We start from the raw sequence: 15,148 nt of genomic DNA on the forward strand, positions 1-15,148 counted from the left end.
TAGTCTGTTAACATTACGAAGTACTCTGTTGTTTTGATTCAGAATCGTGTTAGTGGTCTTGTTCCTCCATAGTTTAGACTGGAGTGGTGCTAGAATTAAGAAACAGCTCTTGTACGATATCGTCCGCTATAGTACATTACTTGATCTTCCGGTCTCGCTCGGGCACTCAAAAGTCTACACAAATAATAGGAGGCATTAGTTTAGGAAAAATCTTCTTAGCACTCACCGATTTCAAATATGAAGCTCGAAATTCAAAATAAAATAAATTTTATTTTTTGCAAAAAAAAGTGAAATAACATATCACATATTACAAAAACATCAGAACGCCTGGCTGGTTTCATACGTGTGCCTTAAGGAAGGCTGGCGCTGCAGCATATCCCAGGTGAGCAGGAGCGGCAGGAGCGGCGTAGGCAAAGTGCGCCGGAACGCCGGGGGCGGCGTAGGCAAAGTGTGCCGGCAGCGCGGGGGCGACGTAGGCCGCAGGGGCGGCGTAGGCCACGGGGGCGGCGGCTACGGGGGCGGCGACTGGACCCGCGTAGGCCAGGGGGCCGGGCGCAGCGGCGATGGGACCCGCGTAGAGGGCAGGGGCCTTGACGACGGGCGCGGCCAGGGCCACGGGGGCGGCGGGGGCGGCGTAGGCCAGTGGGGCGGCGCCCAGCAGCCCAGGGGCGGCTTTTGGGGCGGCGGAGGCGACGGCCAGGGCGGCGGCGAACAGGCACTGCAACAGAACATAGAGGAATTTAGCGGTCTCTGCCACAATAATTTGCCGACTGCGGCACAAAACCTAAGACTGAAGTTCGGTGGCACCATTTCGAAGTTATCAAGTACCTTGCTATATAATTAAAAAGTGTTTGGGGCGTAACGGAATGCACTGGGTTATTCAAATCCTTGTAGAAGCTCATTTCTAAGAAACTGCGAAAGTATATTTAACAGCACAAATATAACTTCACAATTCTATAGCACTTCAACAATGAACTACAGTTTCCTGCCTAACAGCCAGGCGAGTGTGACAAGCTTCTCACTCGTGACATCCTGAATACCAAGCATCTAGGCAGTCAGGTAGACACTGTATTTGACTCATTACCCAGCGCTTATTAATGAAGATACGACCATGTGGATTATTGAACGGGATTTATGACTGGATTCTGAATGTCCTGGTAGGAAACAAAGTATATGATCTTGAGTGGAGAGTCGCTGAAAGATGTAGAACTAACGGCAGTTATGCCCCAGGTATGCGTAACTGACATTACTTCCAGTAACCTAAGAGTAGTCAGCGAAGACGTTTTGTAGCCGATGTACCTATCTACAATGAAATACTGTCTGTAAAAATCTGCGCCGATTCAGATCTTGACGATATTTATATTCAGACACTGTTGAAATGTGTTGAACGTTCAGAAATGTAAAATTTTGCACTTCACAAAACGGAAAACATAAGGTATTGTAAGACTACAGCATCAATGAATCACAGTCGGCCGATTGATACAAATACTTAGGGTAAGTCGTAGGTAAAGCAAATAGCAGAGTTCAGACCATTGTTAGACATCTGGGACAATGCAATGAGTGTATAATGAAGACTACTTACAAAACCTAGAATACTACTAATTAATTGGGATCGATATCAGGCAGAACTGAAAGGGGATACTGAACGGATACAAATAAAGATGTAACTTCTTTTTCTTTGTTTTTAGGTGCAAGTAGGTGGACTCGGTACACGCTATTTGCCCAAGAGGCTCAATAACGCGCCTAACACTGGAGCTGCCAATAACTAGTAAACTCCTCCCCCCGTGTGCCTGCTCGGAGGCTGCTGAAGGAGCGACCACCTGTCCACTCACACTGTGAATGGGTGAGGCCAGGCGCCCAGTCTCCACATTGCTGCTCTGCTTCAAGCTACGCGATCGCGTTACCACCCGCCACTCACCCCGCTGTGAGGGCGGATTCAGCGCGTCGGGTGCGCTAGGAGGTGTGGGCAAAACAAGCGCCCGGTGCGCTTCCCCACCGCTACACCCTGAGGCAGCAGCCTAAAGGTGACTGACCGTAGCCAAAAGCACATTCAGCTGTTCGCGAAATGCAGCCAATTCCTCCTGCGTTCGCACACTGCATGCGCACATCCTAGCCATCCTACTAAGACTAACTGTAGAAGTGAACTATAAAAGCAGTCAATTCTAGATATACAACTTGCTACCCTCCTGATGCGTCACCAATGGATGCTGATGCGTTAACGAGCTACGTAGCTGGCTGTTCAGTGGGCAACTATTGCTTTACAGACAGGATGAATTTACACTTACAAAAACCCGAGATTAACCTCTTAAACAGAGAAACACGCAAGAAATTTAATAAATGTAGTACAGGAAAACACAGAAGAAGATAAACGCCTAACTTGCCGCTCTATAGTAGTACTCTTGTAACTAACCCTTTAAGTCCTATCTGGTATCGACCCAATTACTTGAGCAATATTCTAAGTTTTGTAAGAAGTCTCTATATATATAAAAGCCATCCCAACCCAGTAAGGATAGACACTTGAAATCTGGAGAGTGTGTTAATCTTATGCTGCAGACACCATTGCAAACGGGATTTTGAAAGAAGGGATGAAAAGATTTTAAAATTATCTCGCTTATAACGCCATTAGTAACATGAAATTTGGAGAGGGTGTTGATCTTATACTGTAGGCACAGTTTAAGAAAGGATTTTCCGAAATTTCACCCCTAAGGGGGTAAAATAGGGGACAAAAGGGTGTTTCGAAAAACGTCCGTATGAAGTCAATTTTGAAGCTTGAACTACGAAAATTAGTAGTTGGTGGGGTGAAATAGAAGATAAAATATTTTAGGAAAATATTTTATTATGAAAACATTTTCAAAGCTAAATTTAAGGTTCAAAATGGTTCAAATGGCTCTGAGAACTATGGGACTTAACTTCTGAGGTCATCAGTCCCCTAGAACTTAGAACTACTTAAACCTAACTAACCTAAGGACATCTAACACATCCATGCCCGAGGCAGGATTCGAACGTGCGACTGTAGCAGTCGCGCGGTTCCAGACTGAAGCTCCTAAGTTGAAGGAAATTTCTTTTTAGCTTCCTGGTTGCAGATATAAAACATGTGTTTCTGTGTTTTTGGATACTCAATCCCTAAGGGGGTGAAACAGGGCCTGACTGATTCACTGACTTGTCATCGCCTACGCCAAACCGCAAAGGACAGAAACTTGAAATTTGTTGTTTATCTTATACTTCAGGTATCGTTACGAAGGAATTTTTTGTAGTTCCACGCCTAAGGGTTTGAAGTAGCGGATGAAAGTTTTCTTCAAATTATCCCATTGTTAAGGCAGTTAGAAACTTCAAACCTGGAGAGGGTGTTGATCTTATATTGCAGCATCGTTAAAGAAGAGGTTATCCAAAATTCCACCCCTAAGGTTGTGAAACAGGAGAGGAAAGGTTTTTGAAAATATGGTGCTATTAAGACAATTTTGCAGCTTGAAATACGAAAATTAATATTTTGTTTTACTCTGTTTGACGATGTGCTGATTTACACACGATCAATGGGCGTAACAACATAAAAATTCGATTACATAAAAAGAAGAAACAAAATTGTGCAATCAACGCGAGCGAAGCGGCAGGTGCTATGCTTTACCTACGGCTAAGTGTTCGTATGAGTCGTCCGATTCAGATTCATTGATATTATCGCCTTAAGATACTACTTTATTTCGTTTTGCAAAGTGCAACATTTTACATTCCTGGACGTTTAATACAGTGTTCCGGTCTTTGAACCACTTTTCTTCTAGATCTGTTAGTGACTATCCATCAAAGATAACATACTGTGCTTCCTACAGAGTAATTCAATCACAAATTTCGTTTGATACCCCACATGGTCGTACTTCCGTTGCACTAGTGTGGCACTAAGTCAGATATTGTATCTACCTAACTGCTTTGATCCATGGCTTTCAGAATGTCACGGATGAAAACTGAGAGTTGGGTTTCGCATGACTGATGTTTCCTGAATCCGTGCTGGATGGCATTATATTTGAGATACCTCACTATGTTTGAGTTCGGAATACGCTCTTAGATTCTACAACAGATCGACGTCAGTGACAGTGTATGTCAGATAAGTTGTACAAAGCCCAAACGGTTACAGCGCGCCAGTAAATAAACGATCCGCCAGTCAGTGAATCTCATATTCGTAGCTGCACTTGCAAAAAACTGACCACGTGTAAGGACGTTGCCCTTCGGAGTACATTAACTGACGCATATTGCTACTGTGGCAGAGGTCCCTCAGAGACAATAGGCCAAGACCTCTACATCTGACTGTGGGCTCACAGCGGGCTCGTACTGGACGTGTACTGCAGAGATCGCCAGCAAGTTTAATTGACACTTCTAACGGAACTGACTACAAAGGACATGTTAGGTTACATACGACGGTGCACTGCTTTAAGACATTACCGAGCAGTACATCAACCACTGTTGGCGCACTGATCTCAAGTCGTGGTAATATTAAGGCAAGGACGCATTCAGAGTCCCACTACTCAAGGCCGAGCAGCGTGGTAATCTTCTCATATAATTCTTGGTGGAACGACTTTACGGTGTTTGTGGGGCGGCATTTTATAGACAACAACGCCAACGCAAACCCACGAGCTGCCAAATTTGCATTCTCGCGACGTGGGCGCTTCTGCAGTGCGTTGCGCACAGTATTTCGAAACAGTGGAACTGAAAGCTTGTCCCGCAACATTGATATCAGGCTTATAGCTTCGAAATTATTTTGGCCTGAAAAACATGAAAAGGACCAGAAATCCGGTAATCTCCCACTTCATACATCGAAAAGCTTCCTCTTTGGTACGGCACCGATATCGGCCAAAGAAAGCAATTCATGCGCATCATCGCACACTTATTCGCATAGCATGTGATTCTACGAGAAAAATTCTAGTAATATCCAGGCTGAACTTTGCAAAGTATTAAAGTAAACCAAGGATGGTCAACTTGCTTTTAGTGCATATAAATTTAAACTTTTGCATTTCATGAAACGAGATAATCTAATAAACGTTAGCTAAATGTTACAAACGTCTTAGAAATGCAAAGTAGCGAACATCTCTGATAGATACTGATTGTGAAACATGCGTCCTGTACTGAAATACTGAGTAACTGTGTGGGATTCGTCCCGATTAACCGGGAATGGTGGAGGGTGTAAGCTCACCAATTGGTCTAAAGGCCACAAATTGCGTGGTATACAGTTGGAGAAGTATAGTTAATAGCTCCAGGATATCCACACATGGAAAACACAAAAATCAGTTTTCAGGCTGTCTGTAAACAATGACCGCCCGGGGTAGCCGCACGGTCTGGGGCGTCTTGTCTCGATCGGCGTGGATCCCCCCGGTCGGGGGTTCGGAGGTTCGAGTCCTCCACCGGGCATGGGTGTGTGTATCGTCCTTAGCGTAAGTTACTTTAAGTTAGATTAAGTAGTGCGTAAGCTTAGGGACCGATGACCTCTGCAGTTTGGTCCCAGAAGATCTTATCACAAATTTCTAATTTTCCTACAAACAGTGTTCACAACTAGTAGAATTTTTCTATTTTACTTTCTCTCACAACGTGTCCCTTGGCAGTAACAGGCTTCAGTTCATCCATAAACCTGTACTTCAGTGGAGTACCTATTGGATGGTACTGAATGCTACTCTAGGGGCGTAGGGTTACCGATTTTGAAACAACTTCCTGTTAAAATAGTTACATAGGGTGAGGTGTGAGTTGAGCTATTTAGCAAATCCCTAAGACAATATAAGGTCGATCCCCGGTCATCTGCAGGGTACGCAAGTTTCCCATATGAATATAAAACTGTAAGATAAAACCATGTGACCGAAAGGAAATTTTTATTGAAAGAAAACTACTGATATATTAATGAAGGGGTCATCTCTACACTAAATCAGGAACTAATGGTCACTACAAAAGTTTGGTTTACTGCCATAAACCAACAAACGAATGAATTACCCACTAAAAATGCAAACACTTAATAAATGGACAGACGATCGTAATTATGGAATCTAGGTTTGACGCAGAGGAGTGGACACATGAAACATAATCGTGAATCTACAGTGTGTTATGAAACGATACCGACAAACTTCGAGGGGTTGTAGGAGGTGTCTTGAGAAACAAATCGAGGATAGGAGCACATGTCCGACAACGTCATCCAATAACTCAACAAAGTGTCGAAATTATAGACGCCAGCGACTGCCACTAGGTAACCCCCTCGGCAGAAAACGTGATTTTGTACGGTGACGGACCGCGTTCGGAACGCCTCGCAATCATTTTTGTTGTTCAGTGATCGCGACTGACTGACACGATCCCCAATGGAGAAGACGGGAGTTAGTTGCTGCGTAAAAGGCTGTGTCTTCTACGAATGTGATGCCCCGGTGCCTCGGTGGATGACAGTTTCGGACACAGGTCTCCATTCGATGTTTATTTTTCTCCTGGAACCCCTACAGTCTCCAATGCTTTTCGCTATACAGGAATAAATATAAACTACAGATGGAAACCCGAGTGCAAAACCGTCACACATCAAGACAACACAGCATCGTATACGTAGGAGAAAGCCATTTTACAGAGCAATTAGCTCCATCTTCAGCGCTTGCGACTGTGGCAATCAGTCACGATTACTGTATGACAAACAACAATGCGAGATGTTCCGTTTACGGTCCATTAGCGCACAAAGTCACGTTTGTTGCTTAAAGAGTAGCCTAACGGCAGGCGCCGGCGTCTAAGAGATCGGCGCTGTGTAGCGTCGTTGGACGATGTTTCCCGACAAGAGTTCCTATCCTCAGTATATTACTCAAGGCACCCTCTACAACCCCTAGAAGTCCCCCGGCACCGTTTTGTAACAGTTCGTATATCACGGATACCAGCCAATGACTACGGGAATGGTTAGTGGCTTAAGAAGTAACTCGGAAAAGTAACTATAAACACCAGTAGAATCGCCAAAGTGCGTAATGGAAGCAACTTCTTGCTGCGAAGCGACGGAAGAGAGCAGACTCCTGCGGGAAGACACGCTGTTTTGCCAAGACGTCTTACAGGAGGATGTCTCCATATTAGAACCGAGTACAGAGGGCGAGATGGACTAATGGTAAGAATTTCCGCATAGGAGTGCTAAGAATCGCCGGCGATGCAGTCATCGAATCTGGAGGGTTGCGAGCCGAGTTAACTTTCATCAGGGTCTAAATGCAGAGTTTTAACGTTCGCAGCCGGCTAGTTGCTTCCATCATGCACTTCGGCGATTCTAATGATGTTCACACATATTTTTCCGGATTCTTTCTTTAAATCACTGACCATCCCCGGAACCACTACCGTATTCGCGGTATAGTTTCTTGATTATGCTTTCATACGTCTACCTACCGTCCCAAGCCTAGATTTGATAACTACAATCAGTTGCCCACTTACTAAAAGTTCGCACACTTATCTCAGTGGATCATTAATTTTTTTCTTTTATTTATGGTAATATGGTTCAAATGGCTCTGAGGACTATGGGACTTAACATCTGAGGTCATCAGTCCCCTAGACCTTAGAACTACTTAAACCTAACTAACACACATCCATGCCCGAGGCAGGATTCGAACCTGCGACGGTAGCGGTCGCGCGGTTCCAGACTGAAGCGCCTAGAACCTCGCGGCCACACCGGCCGGCTTTACACGAAGTGTAGTCATATTTGTTTAACTATCATTTCGAAAAGAAAATTTACATAGTTAATTATTTATTTATTTGCAGATGCCTGTCAGCAGTCCCGGTACACATTTAAATGCGCGCCACAGTCCGTAACACGACGCCAGGCAAAACAATTTGTCGCAGCTCACCGATACCCTGAAGCAGCGAGCGCTAATTCGGATTCATCGGCAACGGAAACGTTGCTGCTTTATCTGACTAATCAAGACGGCTAATCAAGTCACGTGAATTGGTCGGACACGGCTGAATAATTTCCACTACTTTTGAAAAATAATTACCGCACGATACTCTTCTTCACCGTTTTGGCTTCACTAGCGGCGTGCTACTATACTATGGCGCGGGCATTTCCTTGTGTACTAGGTCTGCAGAGATGTATCTACATATAGAAAAGAAAATAATTATTTATCTTCATTTTTTTCTAGGCAATAATTATAACTATACGAGTTGAATGGTGCATATTTAACACGCAGTTAAAAATAAGAGTGAAGTACTTCTACGTCCTTATTGCGATGCTGTAGATGTCCAATTCTAACACCGGAATACTACTTGTACTTAGTTTATGTAAAACTGAATTATGTGATCAGAATTATTCCTTACTGCTAAACATACAGGATGTCCGAAAAGTCTTCCCTGATTACATAAATTGATAACTCAGGCTAGAAGCAACATACAAATATGAAACTGGTGTCTAATTGTTTACAAACTATCAAAGTTTTTTTTTCACACATCAGTAAACTCCCACATGAGCACACGTGGTAGTGCGTAGCACAGCCAATGAGGCTGTGCACCGTCTTGCTGAAACAAGACATCAGGGTGATACTGAAGCAGCTGAGGAACAACATACAGTTGCAACATGTCCAGATACACTGCAGATGTGATGATAACCTCAGCGAAGAAGAATGGCCCGATAATTCGATCATGCAATAGCGCGCACCAAACATTCACCTTTGGACTGCCTCTAGTGCACGCCATGACCTCGCCAGGGGGTTGTGAACCCCAAATGCGCACATTATGGCGATTCACTACTCCATTGACAAAAAAGGTCGCTTCGTCGGAAAAGGCAATTCGTCTGAGCTAACCATCATCGTCCTCAATACGTGATAGCATTTCGACCGCAAAGTCATATCGATGTGTACTGTCATTGGGCAACAAGGCCTGAACGATTTGCACTTTGTATGCACGAAACAATAAACTTTGATAGTTTGTAAACAATTAGACACCAGTTTCATATTTGTATCTTACTTCTAGCCTGAGTTATCAATTTATGTAATCAGGGAAAGACTTTTCGGACACCCCGTACTTTCTGTGATCTATGTACGCTAGGCTTGCAATTCTGTGAATAAATATTTCTGTGGATAAATTTTAAATTTCGATGGTTAATTAATTTTGAAGCAATTTCGTCTGTGTCAGATTACAAGCAGGGAAAAAACTTTTTTTTAGATACTCGTGTAATGAACACGGTTTCACGTGACGCTAGAGGGCCTCTCCGCGTGTTCGTTCCCCGGCAGGTTGTCTGCCGATGGGAAGCGAGGTACTCACCAGCTTGAACATGTTGGATGCGTGTGTGGGTGTGTGTGGCCTGTGGTGGTCGCGCTGAGTGCTGGCCCACCGAGGCGCGGCCAGCTTTTATAGCGCTGCCGCCCGCTGACAGCTCTTCCTGATCGTCCGAATCCACGGAGAAAGCCCTAGGCAGCCATCTGCATGCGCGGGGCGCCGCGGGTGCGGACGTGCAGCTATTCCCGGTGGACCGCGAGCCCATCTCGCCAGAGAGGAAGCGCCTGGCACGTGTCACTGCGATGTCGCGGCGGCGAAAGACGGCCCGCACGCCAAAGGAGCCGACTAAATGCTCGCTACAGAACGGATATTAAAAGGAGCGCCTCAAGAGGAGGGTGGCAGCGTTGTCACGCAAGAAGAGGAAGCACCGTCCTATTTGTATGGTACACAATACGAAAGGCTGCAGCAGGTGTTCAGTGAGAAAAGAAATCCACTGACATCTAAAACGGGACACTTCACTAGCACACGATATTTGTAGAAAAATGGACTGCTGCGAATTGGAGGCAAGAGTATTTGCAGCAGAGGCTGGCAGGTGATCATTGTCGTGCTACTTGGGAAGCTATGCATGCACTGGACGTGTTGGATGCTTGGCGCCCCGAACCTTTCATATTCTTCATTGTTGTTGTTGCAGTCTTCAGTCCGAAGACTGATTTAATACAGCTCTCCCTGCTACTCTCTCCTGTGCAAGAACCTTCATCTCCGTGTAACTAACGCAAGCTGCATCCTTCTGAATCTGCTTACTATATTCATCTCTTGGTCTCCCTCTACTGTCCCCCCTCCCACCCCCCCCTCCCCACCCCCAGCTTCCCTCCTGATCTAATAGAGAGCGTCATGACGGATACAGGGATTAGTGAACACAAGGTCATTGTAGCGAGGCTCAAAACCATATCAACCAAAACCACTAAAAATAAACGCAAAATATATCTATTTAAATCAGCAGATAAAAATTCGCTTGATCCCTTCCTAAGAGAGAGTCTCCATTCCTTCCAAGCTAATTGTGTAAGTGTAGACCAGATATGGCTCAAAGTCAAAGATACAGCATCGACAGCAGTAGATAGATTCATACCGCATAAGTTAATAATAGACGGGACTGATCCACCATGGTGCATAAAACACGTCAGAACACTGTTGCAGAAGCAACGAAAAAAGCATTCCAAATTCAGAAGAACGCAAAATCCCCAAGACTGGCTAAGTTCCACGGAAACTAGAAATTTAGTGCGGACGTCAATGCGAGATGCTTTTAATAGTTTCCACAATGAAACATTGTCTCAAAATATGTTAGAAAACCCAAAGAGATTCTGGTCGTATGTAAAGTACACCAGTGGCAACAAACAGCCAATACCGTCACTGCGCGATAGCGATGGAAATGTTATCGATGATGGTGCCATTAAAGCGGAGTTACTAAATACAGTTTTCCGTAATTCCTTCACGAAAGAAGACGAAGTAAATATTCCAGAATTCGAAACCAGAACAGCTGTTAGCGTGATTCACATAAAATTTGATATCTTAGGTGTTGCGAAACAACTCAAATCACTTAAGAAAGGCAAGTCTTCCGGTCCAGATGGTATACCAATCAGGTTCCTTCCAGAATATGCAGACACAATAGCGCCTTTCTTAGCAATCATATGCAACCGCTCACTTGACGAAAGTTCTGTTCCTAAAGACTGGAAAGTAGCACAGGTCACACCAATATTCAAGTAAGGAAATAGGAGTAACCCATTGATTTACAGACCCATACCACTGACCTCAACGTGCAGTAGGATTTTGGCTCATATACTGTACTCGAACATTATGAATTACCTTGAAGAAAATGACTTATTGATACATAACCAACACTGATTTAGTAAATATCGTTCTTGCGCCACACAGCTAGCTCTTTATTCCCATGAAGTAATGAGTGCTGTCGACAAGGGATCTCAGCTCGATTCCATATTCCTAGATTTCCGGAAGGCTTTTGATACCATTCCTCATAAGCAGCTATTAATCAAATTGTGTGCATATGGAGTATCCTCCGCAGTATCATATCTCTCATCTCATTTCATCGTCTTCCACGTCCTCTTCTATATATCTTGGGAATCGAGAATCTCAACGATTTTTGCCTGTTTCCAACATAAATACTGCACGATATCGATCCAGAGAATTCCGAGATTGCATCAAAATCTCTACAGTAGTTCCTCAGACAAGCCTGCAAGTACAAAAAGAAGCCTGCAGGTGACTTCCGTTTTTATATGTAGATACAGAAGATTTCATGATTCTAGTTCAAAGAGAAGTACCCTATAAGTCTTCATGAGCGAGCTTTTGAGTACCGAAATATGTCGAATGAATGGCAGTATGTTGTGAATGCATTGACTTAGATGCTTAAAATATTTACATCACCAAGGGACGGTAGACCTTAGTGTGTGACATAAATTTGAATTTGATATGCTAACCATTTCAAGAGAAAAAGGGGTTGTAACAGATGACGAAACAAACAGACAGACGGATGAAAAATGACAAAAAATGTTTTTTTTTCGCTTTACGCAGTTCAAATTAACAGTTTTCAGATTTTTCACTCTATTTGCACAGTGAAGCCTTGCTGTTTACCAAATTTCATCATTCTAGATTAAAAGATTAAAAGGAAGTACTGGAAGGGTTTTGTTGAGTGAGTTTTCGAATATCAAAATATGTTAAATAAATGGCAGTATATTTTGATTGCAACGACTTAGAAGCTCAACGTTTTTACATTGCCAAGGTACCGTAGATCTTAATATGTGACATGGATTTTAACCTGATCTAATTTTACGTAACTGACAGATCGCTGTTTGCCAGTAATGTTGTCACAAATTATGTCAAATTAGTATGTCTACCCGTTCCTGAGAAAAAGGATTTTGAAAAGTCCGAAAAACAGACAAACGCACAGACAGACGGACAGAAAAGTGATCTTATAAGGGTTCCGTTTTTACAAAGTGACGTACGGAACCCTAATAATGGCAAAAAATATTTTTGTGTCATACAACTACAAATTAGCAACTACCGGATTTTTCGTTTACTTGTGTTGCGAAGCTTTGCTGTCAGCCAGATCTCATGATTCTAGGTCAACAGGAGTACCCAGCAGGTTTTGATGAGTGAGATTGCGAATATCAAAATATTTGACGTAAGTGGCCTTATCTGTTGACTGAACTGACTTAGAAGCTTAAAATATTCCCACTATCAAGGGACCATAATCCGTAATATGTGACATAAACTTGAACTTAATAAGTCTACCCGTTCCTGAGAAAAAGGGTTCTTAACAGTCGGACAGACAGACTAACAGAAAGATGGGCAACATAGTGATCCAACAATAATTTCTTTTTTGGTGATTGAGACACGGAACACTAAGAAAGAACCTTAAAGTAGCGTTCAAATTATTTATTATTCTACCCATGTTCGGGAATAGCCCATGAATTGAGAAAATGGTTCAGATGGAACAGTCGGACAGACAGACTAACAGAAAGATGGGCAACATAGTGATCCAACAATAATTTCTTTTTTGGTGATTGAGACACGGAACACTAAGAAAGAACCTTAAAGTAGCGTTCAAATTATTTATTATTCTACCCATGTTCGGGAATAGCCCATGAATTGAGAAAATGGTTCAGATGGCTCTAAGCACTATGGGACTTAACATCTGAGTTCATCAGTCCCCTAGACTAAGAACTACGTAAACCTAACTAACCTAAGGACATCACACACATCCATGGCCGAGGCAGGATTCGAACCTGCGACCGTAGCAGCAGCGCGGTTCCGAACTGAGGGGCCTAGAACCGCTCGGCCACAGCAGCCGGCCATGAATAGAGATTTACGCTTATACTGAATTTGGCTCCATTTCGCCTATCTGCATTTTATCGTCATATTGACGATACATTTGTGGCCTAGCCACATCTCGCCGAAACTCTGAAGCTATTCATTGATCAGATGAATAGCGTTTATCCGGACATCCTGTCCGCTTTCGGGACATAGAGAGAAAGGAAAATTGTTGTTCAAGATGTTTTCGTTGAATGAAAACCAGATTAGCAACTCGGCCACTCTGTACATTGCAAGACGACGCGCACTGAATCTTTTGGTAGCGTCCAAAGTTTTGACCAGCCTATACGGAAAAGAGCTGTTTTAAATATATTAATATGTAGAGCTACAATTGTTTGTGACAAGGACCACCTGGATTCGGAATAATAATTTCAAGCACGCAATCCGAAAGAATGCCTATGAGGTTCATCTATTACTGATTCCATTTAACTAGTTCCATGTAATCTGAAAAGAATTTTCGAGCCGCACTCACTTTCGAGCTCCGGAGATGCGCTTCCCGGACGAATAAGACGATTGCGGTTTTGAATCCGGGTAACAGTGGACTACAAGGAACAGAATCCATATTTATCTTGTTTATATGCGGGTTCACAGCTTTTAAATACTTCCATAAAAGAAATAATTGCCGGTTGTAGGCTGTATATTTATACACAGAACAAACAAAATTTTGCATCACCGCAGTTCCCAGAACGTCTGAAGACAGACGTTGATTGTGGATATTGTATCACAGACACAGTCCCTTTGACTGTTCATAGATGTAACTAAACCCGTCCAAAGATATAAATAATCATGCATGAACAGTGCCTATTACACGGAGGGATTCCGACAGCCAATCAGTTCCAGCCATTTCAGCAGGAAGGATGCACACGGCTCATGTTGTCTGTAGTTCAACCATGCCTAGACGGTCAATACAGCAGTTCGATCGCGTCCCCATTGTTACGTGCCAGGAAGGGGTCTCAATAAGAGAAATGTGCAGGCTCCTCGGAGTGAGCCAAAGCGATGTTATTCGGACATGGAGGAGATACAGAAAGACAGGCACTGTCAATCACATGCCCCCCTCAGGCTTCCCAAAGGCTACTACTGCAGTGGATGACCGCTACCTACAGATTATGGCTCGGGGGATCCCTGACAGCAGGACCACCATGTTGAATAATGCTTTTCGCGCAGCCACAGGACGTCGTGTTACTACTCAAACTGTGCGCAATAGGCTGCATGATGCGCAACTTCGTTCCCGACGTCCATGGCGAGGTTCATCTTTGCAACCACGACACCATGCAGGGCGGCACAGATGGGCTCGACAAATGCCGAATGGACCGCTCAGGATTGACATCACGGTCTCTTCACCGATGAGTGTCGCATATGCCTTCAACCAGACAATCGTCGGAGATGTGTTTGGAGAGATCCCGGTCAGGCTGAACGCCTTAGACACACTGTCCAGCGACTGTAGCATGGAGGAGGTTCCTGCTGTTTTGGGGTGGCATTACGTGAGGCCGACGTACGGCGCTGGTGCTCATGGAAGGCGCCGTAACGGCTGTACGATATGTGAATACCATCCTGTGATCGATAGTGCAACCATATCGACAGCATATTTTCGAGGCATTCGTCTTCATGAACGACAATTCGCGCCCCCTTCGTGCACATCTTGTGAATGACTTCCTTCAGGGTTCTCCAGACATTGAACATGCCTGTGATAGATTGAAACGGGCTGTTTATGGACGACGTGACCCACCAACCAATCTGAGGGATCTACGCCGAATCGCCGTTGAGGAGTGAGACAATGTGGACCAACAGTGCCTTAATGAACTTGTGGATAGTATGCCACGACGAATACAGGCATGCATCAATGCAAGAGAACATGCTGCTGGGGCCGGCCACGGTGGTCTAGCGGTTAAGGCGCTCAGTCCGGAACCGCGCGACTGCTACGGTCGCAGGTTCGAATCCTGCCTCGGGCATGGATGTGTGTGATGTCCTTAGGTTAGTTAGGTTTAAGTAGTTCTAAGTTCTAGGGGACTGATGACCACAGATGTTAAGTCCCATAGTGCTCAGAGCCATTTGAACCATGCTGCTGGGTGTTATAGGTACCAGTGTGTAC

General features: G+C 44.1%; 1 protein-coding gene across 1 annotated transcript; it reads right to left on the reverse strand.

Annotated features, from left to right (window-relative positions):
• Positions 1 to 337: 337 nt before the first annotated feature.
• Positions 338 to 9,234, reverse strand: LOC124788770 (cuticle protein 16.5-like). Its single transcript, XM_047256053.1, has 2 exons — positions 9,223 to 9,234; positions 338 to 718 (listed from the first exon to the last, which is right to left on the reverse strand). Exons 1-2 carry the CDS (start codon positions 9,232 to 9,234, stop codon positions 338 to 340), a joined length of 393 nt encoding a protein of 130 aa, XP_047112009.1.
• Positions 9,235 to 15,148: the final 5,914 nt, after the last annotated feature.

The sequence above is a fragment of the Schistocerca piceifrons genome, chromosome 3 (assembly GCF_021461385.2).
Source record: "Schistocerca piceifrons isolate TAMUIC-IGC-003096 chromosome 3, iqSchPice1.1, whole genome shotgun sequence".
Taxonomy (NCBI): domain Eukaryota; kingdom Metazoa; phylum Arthropoda; class Insecta; order Orthoptera; family Acrididae; genus Schistocerca; species Schistocerca piceifrons.